Source organism: Taudactylus pleione, unplaced genomic scaffold, assembly GCF_031769625.1.
Source record: "Taudactylus pleione unplaced genomic scaffold, aTauple2 ptg000013l, whole genome shotgun sequence".
Classification (NCBI taxonomy): domain Eukaryota; kingdom Metazoa; phylum Chordata; class Amphibia; order Anura; family Myobatrachidae; genus Taudactylus; species Taudactylus pleione.
The window spans coordinates 1,243,286-1,257,270 of record NW_028284416.1 but is presented as its reverse complement, the minus strand read 5'-3'; the positions used below and the strand labels follow the sequence as shown (position 1 = coordinate 1,257,270).

Here is a 13,985-nt window from a genome sequence, read left to right as displayed (position 1 = left end):
CGCAGAAAGGATGTCCCCGGGAAAGCAGGCGCTGGCGCCATTATCCCGGAGACCCGCACATGCGCTGTAGATTCTGGCATGAAGCCAGAATCTACAGCGCTCAGTGCCGCTGAGCGCCGTCAGAGAGGAGGGGCACAAACGGAGGCTGCACATGGGCCCCCTCCTCTCTTAAAACGCCCCTGATCCCCGGGTCAATGTTCTGTCCAGCGTACACCAACAGGAGGTCCGACCGGGACCTCAACTCCTTATGGTGCGTACACACTGGGCGATTAAAGTGGACGACTGAACGATAACGATATCGTTATCGTTCAGTCGTCCACTTTATCGTCCATTTTTAACACAAAAAAGATGAACGATGACGACGACGCGCGTTCCCGCGGGTCGTTCGTCATCCTCGTTCATCGGGCTGACATGCAGGCCAACCTGACGACCTCGTCAGGTTGCTGCATGTCAGGGAATGGGTGAGAGAGCCCGGCGCTGAACGATATCGCTAATGATATCGTTCAGTGGCTGTGCTCAATGTCATGAACGACATTGAGCACAGCCTGCCGGGGACACACTAGATGATATCGCTCAGGGAGCATATCGTCTAGTGTGTATGCACCTATAGTATGTCTTCTGGAACCCAATGTTACCACTCTGTGAATTTTCATCCAAATCCATCTAGTGGAAGGATCCCCGGGTCAAAGTTCTGCCCAGCATAAACCAATGGGAGGTTCCATCTGGACCCTTGCCCTCATAAAACCTGGCCAGGATCCAACTGGACCACCACGCATTAGTGTCATCCCAATTGGTGCAGGGCTGACCGAATGCATGGACAAACAAACAGACCAATTAATTTTAGATTTAAGATATATATATATCTTTTCCTCTCTGTAAAGCGCTGAGTGGAAATGCTTTGATGTCCTGCCCCAGGTCTACTAGCATCCATTGACACACATTGACACGCACAGGGAAAAAGAGCACACACATTGCCCCTCACAATAAACTAGTCTATAGCGCTGTATGATATGGGTAGATGCAAAACGAGATATAAATAGCCCTTTTCTTCCCATGGAGCAAGCAGGGCCGGTAGTAGACCATATGGAGCCCAGGGTGTACCCCAAGTCCCTATACCACCATCGCTATAGTAGAGAAGCATATTGCTACTATCCACTGGCGCATTTATCATCCTATCGCCCTGTGCACCACAATGCCCAGCAATCCTCTCAGACTCCAGGCTGACTGTTATTACACCTGTTATATCTCTGTGTCTCTCTGCTACCTGTTGTTCTACCTAAATAAATAAACCTAAAACCTGGATAATTTGTACCAAGTGTGGACTAAACGCCACCAGCATCAAACAACTGCGCAACACTTAACACACCGCACACTCTGGCCGAGTGTATTGTCTTCCTGCTGGACATATACATTCTTCACCAAGGGGGAGATGTATCAAACCTTAGAGAGAGATAAGGTACCAACCAATCAGCTTCTAACTGTCCAGTGATGGCCTCCTCATTGGCAGGGTCTTCCACTCAGCTGCTGGCAGCCTATCACTGCCAGCGATGGGCTTCTATGTCATGCGCGACGGCCCGTCTGCGCAAACGCATGACTATATTTCTCTCGGCGGGGACCCGGCAGTGCCTGGAAGGCTTCGCCGAAGTCGGAAGAGGGATGCCGGGTCCTCATTGCCGGCAATGGGTACCACATTGCTCTTGCCATCTAAAGATGGTGAGAGTGATACAGTGACAGATAGCGGAAATCTTAGACTGAAAGCGTGAAGGGGAGTGCTAAAGGGGTCATGTCCCGTTGTAAAAATGGGGCCCCTTGTTTGAAAACTGACAGTTAGAAACTGATACAGTGCGGTCCTTGTACTACTAAGCCTTGGAAAGTAATAAAGTGGACGAAGATAACGTATCAACCCAGTGGCGTCACAAGGCGGGTGCGGGGGGTGCGGCCCGCACCCGGGTGTCACCCGCCGAGGGGTGACACCAAGGTGCAGGATCCCCCTCAGTGACAGGAGCCGGGTGCTGCACTATAGCATTAAGTGCAGCACTCGGCTCCTGTCAGTGAGGGAGCCGGCACTGCCCATGCCCGCACCTCCTGCACCCCCCGCCGGCACCACCCCATTGATACCTAATATATCATTTTGTTAACCACGGCCACGGGCCGGGTTCGCGCCGCGAGGCCACGCCCCTCCCGAAGGACCGATATGCGAGGCCATGCCCCGAAACACCCCCTCCGAAGACCACGCCCCCATTTCGGCAGGTGCCGCGCGCATGGCGTCCCTCCCCGCACCGGGTGTCACCGTGGGGAGGGACGCCACTGTATCAACCAATCAGCTCCTAACTGCCATTTTTCAAATACAGCCTGTAAAGTGACAGTTAGGAGCTGATTGGTTGGTACTTTCTCTCTGTCCACTTTATCTCTCTCCAAAGCTTAGTGTGTAGACCCTTTTATCTCTCTCCAAGAATTGATAGATCTCTACCCCCCTCCACCCAACCCCCCAGTGTTCTTCACAGGCACATTCCACTGCATTCTTCTAAAAGGTTACGGGCTGGAGACCTGGGACCTGATTCAGAGCCATTCGCTCTGACAGAGCACTCGCTCTGAATCAGGGCCGGGCTTTTCTTTTATTGGAGCGGCCTCTTGGCCGCTCGCATAGCTGTGTGGGACCACCCACTGCTATTGCGAGCGGCCATGATGATGGTCGCGATGGTCAAGACCATCGCGACCATCGGGCTTGCGACGAGACCCTTGTGGTAGGGTCTCCTGGCCGCAAGCCCCAGAGAGATTACGGCTCTAACAGAGCCGGAATCTCTCCACTGACATCACTCGTGATGTCAGTGGGGCCGCCCCCAAACGGCAGGCGTTCTCATGGGAACGCCTCCGTTTGGGCAGCCACCCCCCCCCGGCCCGCCCACTAAAGGGGGCGAGCTGTCACTCAACATCGACAGCTCACCCCCTTTGGTGTGAGACCCGGAGCGATGGATTGCCCATCGCTAGCCGGGTCTCGCGCATGAGCACGACGTGCGCTGTGGGCCACAATCGACCCGGTTGCGAGTGCTCAGCGCTTGCGACCGGGTCTGAATCAGGCCCCTGGTTCAGCAGGCTTAAGTTAAAGGATTACGGACTCCAGTGTCCTCCCTGCTCTGCTAATACATATAACATACTGGAGGAAGCTTGAAAGATCATAATAAAGCAATTTATCCATATCAGTGGCCAATTGGCATGTTGTTTGAATTTCCTGGCTTAAGTGATCCGATCGCAGTGGCTAACTTATGCGGCATTTAAACGGACAGATGGCGTTTTTTTTCTGATCACACCCCCATCACCACCCAGCAAACGCTGACAGCCTGTCACTCACTCTGCGATGGATTTCTCTGTGTGCGTCCGTAACCGCCATGAGAATGCTGCGTACGCGCAGTGCGTCTTATACACGAGCGATGGCAAACATTTGCTTGATGTGCGTCCTTAATCGCAATTGCGTTCACTGCTGAATCAGGCCCAGTGTCAAAAGCCTTGGTAAAGTCACTCAGCTCCGTAAACATCGGCGCTGCACGCGACTCCGTCGTGTTCAGATGCCTCCCTGCTTCTGACTGAGTAACGTTTTTCTCTGCCAACGCAAAGTACAGTCTTAACCAGCTCAATAGCACCCTCTCCTGGCTGGTTTGCCACATTTTTTGGTACCTTAAAATGTATTGAGACTTGAATTGGCTTGAGATTTGAATGGGATCTTTGAAGCTTTATTTATTTTGAGGCACCGACAGAGTATAACAGGCGATTAAATCAGCATGCAGACCCCGTACACACTGGTTGATGGAATAAACTGCAAATTACACACTGCGGGCCTGAATCAGGGATGGATGCAGTAAGTACAGCAACCGCGTCTATGTACCGTGGCAGGTGGGGAGTGTGACTGGGGCGGTACACTTGTCAAACCGTAACGCAGGTGTCCTAAGTTGAGCTCAGGGAGGACAGAAACCTCCGTAGAGCAGAAGTCTGTGCTAAAATAAGCTAATGCCGGCAGGAGGCGTGTTGTGTTGATTGACACCTCCTGCAGGTTTCTGTGATCTGTAGCCACGACCGATGATGCAGCATTGGATCTCTAGGCGCAATGACCGGTCATCTGAGTCCTGGTGTCGCCTCTGATCGTCTATAACTATATACTAGCTGCCATACTGAAACTCTCTTATTCCATTATCCCCCCGATTACGATGCTGCTCTACAACTCACCACTAGATGGCGCTACACATTATCGGCATGATTAGAAGGCTGCTGCAATTGAGAAGTCTGTTTTATGTATCAGCCAACAGAATTGGCTCAGTTTTCTATGTATGATGCCAGAATGAGCTTTGCTTAGTAGACCACTTGCCGAAATGGGCTCTGTAGGGGAGATGTATCAAGGCTTGGGGCTCTATTTACTACAATCCGCATATTGAATGCAGATTGTAGTGTGATATTAACAACTGAATTCGCATTGCGAATTCAGGCAATATCACAGATATTTACTACAAATCCCTTGCAGGGACAGAGCTTGCGATAAAGCTCTGTCCCTGCGAATCCCCTTCGGAGCCTTATCACAGTTTTTTCGCAAAAAATCCCGTGACTAAGTGCCCGCGCATGCGCCGACCGGCCGCCGCTGCTACGCCCCCTGGTGCTAAGCCCCGCCCCTGGTGCCATGCCCCGCCCCCCACGATCGCAGACCCCCCGCGACCCCCCTCTCCCTTAATTACACTTACCTGCATGATCCGGGCCTCCGGTGATGTTCTCCATGCCTCCGGTCAGGTGATCTCCCATACTGCACTGGGGCCCGATCACGTGATGACCGGGCAGCAGTGCACTATGGGAGACCAGCTGACCCGAGGGGAGTCATCACCGGAGGCCCGATCACCGGTCCCTGGAGTCAGGCAAGTACATTTTTTATTTTACTATTTTTTTTCTTTTTTTTACAGTAATCAGCTTGTGGTCTGTTTAGACCACACAGCTAATTACTGGGACCGACTCCCGACTCTGCTCTCCCAATTAGAGCAGGGCAGGAGGCTGGTAACCGGGGGAGACCCTGGATAACGCCACCTCCAGGTGGCGTTATTATCACAGGGCTTTCCCCGATATTTTTTCACATTTTATTTTTAGTAACTCTGGTCAGATCACATTTCCCATTACAGTTATGGGAAATGCGATCTGCTTTACTAAAAATAAGTGATACTTAGGGGTTGGAGTCGAATTTTACGAATTCTACTCCAATTGCCCTGTAATAACTATAGGTGATACTAAAATAATGTGAAAAAGGTGTGAAAACACAAAACACCCTTTTTCACTTTATTTTAGTCAAAATAATGTTAATAAATAGAGCCCCTGGAGAGAAATAAAGGGCCAGGTGCAGCAAAGGTAAAAATGCGGTAAAACCTGTAAAAACTGCAGTTTTCGGTGGTTTACCGCAATACATGTGACTCGCCATATGCATGAATAAGGGTCCGCAGCAGATATCAGAGACCCGCAGCACAGCAGTCTCCATAGAATTCTATGGGGCTGCGATGTGGCCATGTGCAGCGAGCTCCATAGCGTTTAACTTTCCAGAGCTTCTGCATGGTAGGTAACGCCATCTATAGAAGGTGTTGTCTATAGAAGTCAGGGCCGAATTAAGGTCTGTGGGGGCCCCTGGGCAACAAACATGTAGAGCCCCCATTAAATGTGACAAACTGGGGGTATGCGCAATGGGGACCTTATGCAGTGCCCCCAGTAGTGTCAGTGCCCACAGTGGTAGTGCCCCGCATGCAGAGCCCACAGTAGTGGTGCCCTTTATGCAGTGCTCCCAGGAGTGGTGCCCTTTATGCAGTGCCCTCTATGCAATACTCCCATTAGTAGTGTCCCCGGTAGTCATGCCCCCTGTAATTATGCCCCCAGTAGTAATGCCCCCTGTAGACAGTAAATGCCCCCAGTAGTAATACCCCTGTAGTTGTGCCCCCAAAATTAATGCCCCCCAGTAGTAATGGCCCCAGTAGTCATGCCCCGTGTGCCCAATAGTAATGCCCTAGTAGTAATGCCCCCTGTATAAATGCCCCCAGTAGTAATACCCCTGTAGTTGTGACCCCAGTAGTAATGCCCCCTGTGGTATTGGCCCCAGTACTAATGCCCCCTGTAGTAGTATCCTCTGTATAAATAGCCCCAATAGTAATGCTCCCTCTGTAGTAGTGCCCCCGAGTAATCCCCACAGTAGTAATGCCCACCCTGAGTAATGCCCCCAGTAGTAATGCCCACCCCCCCGAGTAATACCCCTAGTAGAAAAGCTGCTTGCACAAAAAAAAAGATAATACTTACCTTAAGCCCCGCTCCCGCGTTCGCTGCTGTCCACGTCCAGTCCGCTTGGCTGCTCCTCTGCACCATGGGAGAGACATGATGACTTCTGTCCCATAGTGCACTGGGTGAGCCGGAAGCCGGAGCTCACAAATTAACTCCAGCCTACGGCTGTCGCTGCAGGGACGGAGCCGGGTGCCCGCTGTTTACAATCTCAACGGGTGCCTGGCAAATGGAGCCTCCCTGCGGCGACGGGGTTAGGTTGCCGGACGAGGCAGAACTGGTTCCATCTCCTCCATCCCACTTTAACCCCGCCCATGTCACCCCCCCCCCCTGTTAATCCTGCCCTGGTAGAAGCCTACGGGATTCTTTATGTGAAAATCCCCGGAGAGGGATCCGAAGGTCGCACATGCGCAATCGGACTCCCGGAACCTGAAGTATTCTCACTGCAAGGGACAGCTCTTATCAGGAGAGCTGTCCCAGCAGACATGGTTGCCATCGGAGGGAGGGGGGTAAAGGTGGTATTTGAGGCCTTGGCAGACTGGAGGGGCCCAGAGGCTCAATGACCTTGGTGAGATCATCAGTGCTTGCAGGCTGCAGCAAGGACAGATTATGATGTAGGACCCTGCCCTGGAGCCTCTCTCTCTCAGGCAGGTTACCCCCTCAGGCCCTCTCTCCGGATCAGCTTTCATTCCTTCTTTCTCGGCATCTGCAGTAGCCCCACCCCCATCTCTCCTACTCCCTGCTACCATTGGCTGGACAGCAGCGCAGTGTGCACCGCACAGAAGAAGGCTATGTATTAGACTGTAAGCTCTCACGGGCAGGGCCCTCTTCCCTCATGTGCTTCTCCTTCCCTCACTGTTACCATCATCTCCTCCTCACTGCCTACAATGGCACCGAACCACTCTGGGTTCCGCCACTCTGCTGCTTATTTGGGTATTATGACTGCTGCTGCAGCTTTGTTTTATTTATTGACTGCTAGGAAGCTGTACTCACTGTTATGTACACTCAGTATCTGGATGGAGCAGAGCTTGAGTGGAAATATACAGCGCACCAGCCAGTGATGTATGTGTGTACTGTGTAGTGGTACATATACAAGCGGTGATGGCAGGTAAACTGTGGATATATCACAGAGTATCAGTGGAACATGTCTGTATCCCACGGTGGCGCCTCTAACACAGTGACAAGACAAAATGGCAGCCATTTTGGTAAGGTACTGATGCCATCCTAAAAGAGCATCATGGAGGCTGTGCAGTAACCCACTCCATACTTCAACAAAAGACAGATGAGCCGCGGCACAAAGAGGAGCAGCTAGAAGACACAGAAGACGGTATGTGACCTTGGGCTGGAGCCAGAGGAATACAGTGGACTGGAGCTGGAGAAACAGAAGGAGGCCAGAGTTTAGAGACACAGGAAGGGGAGGGGGGCTGGAGAAAAACAAGGAGGCTGGGAGAGTCCCTGAAGGGTTGGAGAGACAGAAGGAGGCTGTAGGTGGGGAGATACTGGAGGGCTGGAGAGACAGAATGGGGCTGAAGCTGAAGAGACACTGAGCGGCTGGAGAAACAGAAGGGGCTGAAGCTGGAGAGACACTGGGGGCTGGAGAAACAGAAGGGGAAAGAGCTGGAGAGACACTGGGGCTGGAGATACAGAAAGATGTTGGAGTTGGAAAGACACTATCTTGTGGACATATTGAGAGGTCTGAGGGAATGGAGCTTCGATGCATGCACCTACCAGGCCTCAATACCACACTTCCGAGTCGACTGATCTTTGGCGGTAGAGTGTCGATTAGGTGGGGGCCCTGCCTTTTTCATATGTACTGTACTCCACAATTTCCTATTACAGCCCTGATGGCAGGTAAGTGTACCTGCATACCGGCGATTACATATGCCATTATGTAGGGGAGGTGTATCACAATTGTCATCTGAAAATTGATCCATCCCGCCCAAAGTGTCAAAGTGTAGAAGTTGCCCAGAGCAACCAATAAGCCTCTAAGGGCCGTATTCAATTTGGCTGCGAAAAGTCGGAATCGGCAATAAATTAGGACGCCGATGATGTCATTTCTCCATGTTTCAATTATCCCCATATTCAATTACAAAGACTTTTTGCCTGTGGGAAAACTCTTTGTAAAAAAAGGGGATAACTTTTCACCATGTTTTACATGGCGAAAAAAAAGTGCAGAATAGAGGTTTAGGGGTGCAGGCTTAAAAAAATAGCCTGCACCCCTGGGAATGACCAATAAAAAAGATCTGTGTAAAAAAAAAAAATCGGTCACCCGATTTCTAATTGAATACGGGGAAAAAGCGGGCACGCGCCCGATACTTTACCCCCGGAAAACCTCCGATGTGGAGCGAAAAGTCCAGCACGGACTTTTCGCTCCGAATTGAATACCCCCCTAAGTGTAATTTCAAAGACAGTGCTAGATAAATAAATGAGGTTGTGAGAACCTGCACTCACTTTAGTTATGATAAGCTGCCGGTATCCAGGGATCTATCCCAGTTCCCCTAATTTTACAATATGGATAATATATCACGAATACCTGCGCTAGATAACAATCACCCACATGTGCCTCTTACCCCACACAGGGGGGAGATGTACTCTAGTTTCCCAAAGCAACCGATCAGCTTCTAACTGTCATTTATCTAGCACTATGGATAATATATCACGAATACCTGCGCTAGATGTATTAATCAGAGGTGACTGTCTCAAATCCATGTGAAGATCTCTAAAGAGTGTATGATTGAACAAATACCTTTGCCCATAATGAAATATACACTAGTACCAAGGTGATACAAAAGGTATTTATTGTAAATATAGATCGGGTATATGTTATGGAGCAGATAAAAATAGGTTCTCAGGATAGTCACAGTGCTAACCTTATCCCTAATGTACCTGCAGAGGTGTGGGGTATTGCGAAAGAGAATGAGGGGGGAGGAAAAAAAAAGTATGGAAATATATGGGATTAAGCTTTGACTTCCTGAACGGAAGGTGATGAAATTGTCCAGGGGTAGTGCGTTGAGGCACTAATGATATACGTTAATACAATGGAAATAGCTGTCAATCACTGTATGTGCACCAATTCCTAATCAGAGGTGACTGTCTCAAATCGATGTGAAGATCTCGTAAAGTACAAATACAAATGTTCCGGGTGCTGTGCTCTGAAGGGGCGGCATCCCGTGCCCTCCGGTCCGGCAACTTACCCTATCCTCCTGATGCTTGCTTCTCCCTCTGTTGCGTGGCTCCCATTTGATGGGCGAGGTGCTCTCTGCTGCTGGCCGGAATCACACCCAGCGGCGGGACAGCTCGAGTCCCACGCTTCCGTGAGGTCACGTGGTTCTCCGCCGTCCACCGCCGCTGTTAGGCGACTCTACTCACTCTGGAGGAGACTGGTCTGTGTATAGATGGTTGTAAGGTGCTACCTAGTTACGCCCTCTGTGTGGACGTTCAGTATGCGGAAGTCAGGGGTATGCTGGGCCATGTGGTTTGATTAATTGAGTCCAACGCGTAGCGGCTCCAGAAGGAGGCTATCAAACTACATGACCCAGTATACCTCTGACTTCCGCATCCGCTCTCATCACACACTCCCGGCTCATACTGAGCGTCCACACAGAGGGCGTAACTAGGTACGCACCTTACAACCATCTAGACACGGACCAGTCTCCTCCAGAGTGAGTAGAGCCGCCTAACAGCGGCGGCTGGCGGCGGAGGACCACGTGACCTCACGGAAGCGTGGGACTCGAGCTGTCCCGCCGCTGAGTGTGATTCCGGCCAGTAGCAGAGAGCACCTCGTCCATCAATCCCCCCTCATTCCCCTTCGCAATACCCCACACCACTGCAGGTACATTAGGGATAAGGTTAGCACTGTGACTATCCTGAGAACCTATATTTATCTGCTCCATAACATATACCCGATCTATATTTACAATAAATACCTTTTGTATAACTTTGGTACTAGTGTATATTTCGTTATGGGCAAAGGTATTTGTTCAATCATACACTCTTTAGATTAATTAATACATCTAGCGCAGATATTCGTGATCTATTATCCATAGTGCTAGATAAATGACACTTAGAAGCTGATCGGTTGCTTTGGGAAACTTGAGTACATCTCCCCCTGTGTGGGGTAAGAGGTACATGCGGGTGATTCTCAGCTTATACGAGGTACCAAGTATTCTTAAGGGGGCACTTTGGAAAGAGAAATGATTGGGTGGATTGACGCATGACTGTAACATTACATAAGCCATAAGCTAATGCATTAAACATATTGTCCATTTGTCCCAAGTATACAATATATTATACAAAATAGGTTACAAATAATGGTGCAATACAGGGATAATTACAACGTTTGGACATTGTGGAGCTTAGAATAAAATGATCACATTGCTTCATATAAAAATGTTCTGTCTCTTCTCGGAAGTGTTTCAAGATCACGGAAGTGAACCTGCCTCAGTGAAGAAATACTCTACGTCTCTTATTTCGGTTCCTATCTGCAGAGCACTCTAGGATCCCGTAATCCGTTCCTGACAGATCTCTATTTTATTCCCTAAATTAAATATTCACATTTCTCTGGTCAACTTGAGAAGACTAGAGCTGGATGTCTCGGTTCTTTTCAATACAATATAATCCATCATATAATTTCAGTGCTATAACTAGGGGTGTAGGAGCAGTGCTGCCACTGAGGGTGTAGTTTATATTTCATTTTGCAGCATACAAAACATACAGAAAAAGTATTTTAGTTATATAATTGTCTGCCAATTGTGCAGATAAATATCTGACCACTTTGAGTGGACATTTATATCGTATTATCCCGGTTGAGCAGTAGGTATTGACAGATACACCATACCGAAATGCTGTTCTCTACTGATGATGAAACTTATTTGAGCTAGAAATCACTTTTCCTCTCAACAAAGGCTGATAACCCAGTCTCTGTCGTGCTGATGGTTGGTAGAGGTCTACGGTTACGATCTTCTGACACTAACTCGACTTGGTTGGTGTGAGCTTCGTCTGGTCTGTTTCCCCGGCTGTACAGAAAGCTGCACCAGCCTGTGAACGTGTACCTAAATCTGTCAGAGGCAAAACAGTATAATATGGGATCCAAACAGCAGTTTGTTGCAGACATCATCCATGTGATATAGTAGGCCACCTCAACTCTTTCCAGTAAAGAGCACAAGGTTTCGAAAAATAAGGTGATGGTGACGCCTGCTGTCCTGGTGATATGTACGGGAATATAGCAAATCATAAATATGATTAAGGATACAAATATGGTCTGTAAGGATTTGGACACCATGACTTTGCTGAGAGTGTTCATAGGATTCACCTTGAGAATATATCGACTCAGGAGAGTGTAGCAGACCAGTGTTATGGAGAAAGGAATGAGGGCACCGGAGAAGAGGATGATCCAGTTCCAGACAAAAAATAAAACTGCCTGTTCTGTTTGATGAATACTGAGACATTTTGTAACTCCGTGAACTTCAGAAGTCTTTAGAACAAAGAAAAATGGAATTCCTTGCACAAAGAGACAACCCCAGACACCGAGACAAAGTTTTGTGATGAACGGCTTCTTGGTCCAGGCGGTTCTTTTAACATTGCGGGCAACAGTAACATATCTGTGGATGCTGATTAATGTGAGGAAATAGATACTTCCATACATGTGAGTGCTGATCAGGAAGACCTTAAACTGGCAGAAGAATGTCCCAAAAGTCCAGTGGTCGGTCAAGGAGTAGATAATGATCAGTGGAGCTGCTGGAGTGATGATGGCATCGGAGATGGCCAAGTTGAACTGGAGAACCACAGTTGAGTTCCATTGTTTTACCCGAAACCAGAAAATCCAAAGACTGATACAGTTCAACACAAAGCCAGCAAAGAAGATGAAGCTCAGGAAGATGGGGATGAAGGGGTTAATTGTTTGAGGCTGACAGCCGGTGTAGTTCACCGATTTGTTTAGCATCCCGAGACTTTGCTGAGCTGTAAATCAAATAACAGCATGTTAGAAAAATTCTTTACTTCTTTCAGATGCACAAATGACATTAAGTCCCCTTAATTACAAGCATTATCTTTACCCACAATTTTAAGGACCAATTACAGTATAAGAACATAACCACTACTCTTCTGTGGTTTCTTTATTTTTACTGATAGGGGCATATCCAATTGGACGCAAGGTTTTGCCTGCAAAAAATTATGCGTACCTGACAAACAAATTTAGATTACCACAGGTATTTGCACTCCCGATATTGGCGGTATACAATTTAAAAATATATATATAGTTAAAAAGGGGGATTTTTAGGACAATAAAAATTATATAAAAATATTATAAAAGAGTAATTCTTTTTCCATTTACATTCAAATGAAAAAAAATTAAAAATACAAAATAAAAGTTGAAAAAAGGTGATTTTGGGGTAATGTTAGGCCAATTAAAAAAAAAATTTGGAAAAAAAAATAAAGCAATAATTTTTTGTTTTAAATAACTGCTTTTACATCATCATGTCAACAGTATGAATGTCATAAACATAATATACCAAACCCCTGCTCAATGCGCAATTAAGATACTGCAAAAAGTAATAAATGTCTTGATTCCCCATAATTATTTAATTAATCTTAACAAATGATGTAAATAATGTAATTTTTACACATTATTTCCCCAATAATAAAATCTTTAAATAATTATGGCTCATCAATTATTTTTTTTATATTTTTATATTTTTAGGACCCCTTAATTGAGTATTAAATTAGTGTCAAATTAGTACATCTGTTTAATGCTGCTCTGTATTATGTTCTGTCTGGACTGATAACTTAGAATACATGTACGAGTCTCAGCAATCTCTCTGGCCAGAGTCATTTTCTGGTGAGATTCTGGCGAGTTCCCCGGCACTCTTATCTGCGCAAATCACTGAAACGCGCTGTCAGTTTTAATGCTCTGCCCCCAAATCGCCCTCTGTTACATCTGGTGATGAATGAGACGGTATTATGCAGTTCAGGGAATAATAATAAATAGAGATGAATGGCTCGGTTTTGCTGAAAACCGAACACACTCAAACTTTGGGGTTTCGAGTAGAACAAAGTACTGGCACGGGTCTGCTGTAAGTTTGGAACTTGTACTTAATAACTGAATCTCTGGGTTTGGATTGGATGTAAACAGGTCCAAATGACATGATTTTAGCTGTTTTTATCCATTTTAAAGAAATCAAACCCAAAAGCAGAACAGAAAAGAAACAAAACGTTTGAGGGTGGTTTTGCCAAAACCAAAATACAGGGGTCTGCGCACATCTCCAATAATAATAATTACAGAGCAGATCACTCACCTGTTTACCTTGCAGATTAATTCTGTAGAAAGTGACTTGAATTAGATGTCAGTAGAAATCCTGTGCTAGCACCTCTGAGGCTGTATATTATAGAGATCTCGCTGTTAAACTATCTTAAATCACTGGAACGGAAGCAGGAGATGCCATCAACATTTCCTTACACAGAGCACGGCTGATACACTAGGTTGTAGTGTGAAGCACAGTAGTGTGTGTATGCGCTATATTATATATATATATATATATATATATATAAATATATATATATATATATATATATATAAATAAATACATATAAATAGATAATATACTAGCAGTACACAACATTGCCTGGGTTTAGTTATCAAGTTTTATTATGTGATGTCATCCAAACAGGGCCAGCAACAGAAATAATGGGGCCCAGAACACACATCC

The 13,985-nt window shown here is 47.2% G+C and overlaps 1 protein-coding gene across 1 annotated transcript; it reads right to left on the bottom strand.

The window, feature by feature from the left end:
• Window positions 1-11,158: 11,158 nt before the first annotated feature.
• On the bottom strand, window positions 11,159-12,223 carry LOC148542268 (P2Y purinoceptor 4-like). The gene has a single exon (XM_088469392.1). It carries the CDS (start codon window positions 12,221-12,223, stop codon window positions 11,159-11,161), a length of 1,065 nt encoding a protein of 354 aa, XP_088325518.1.
• Between the last annotated feature and the right edge of the window lie 1,762 nt (window positions 12,224-13,985).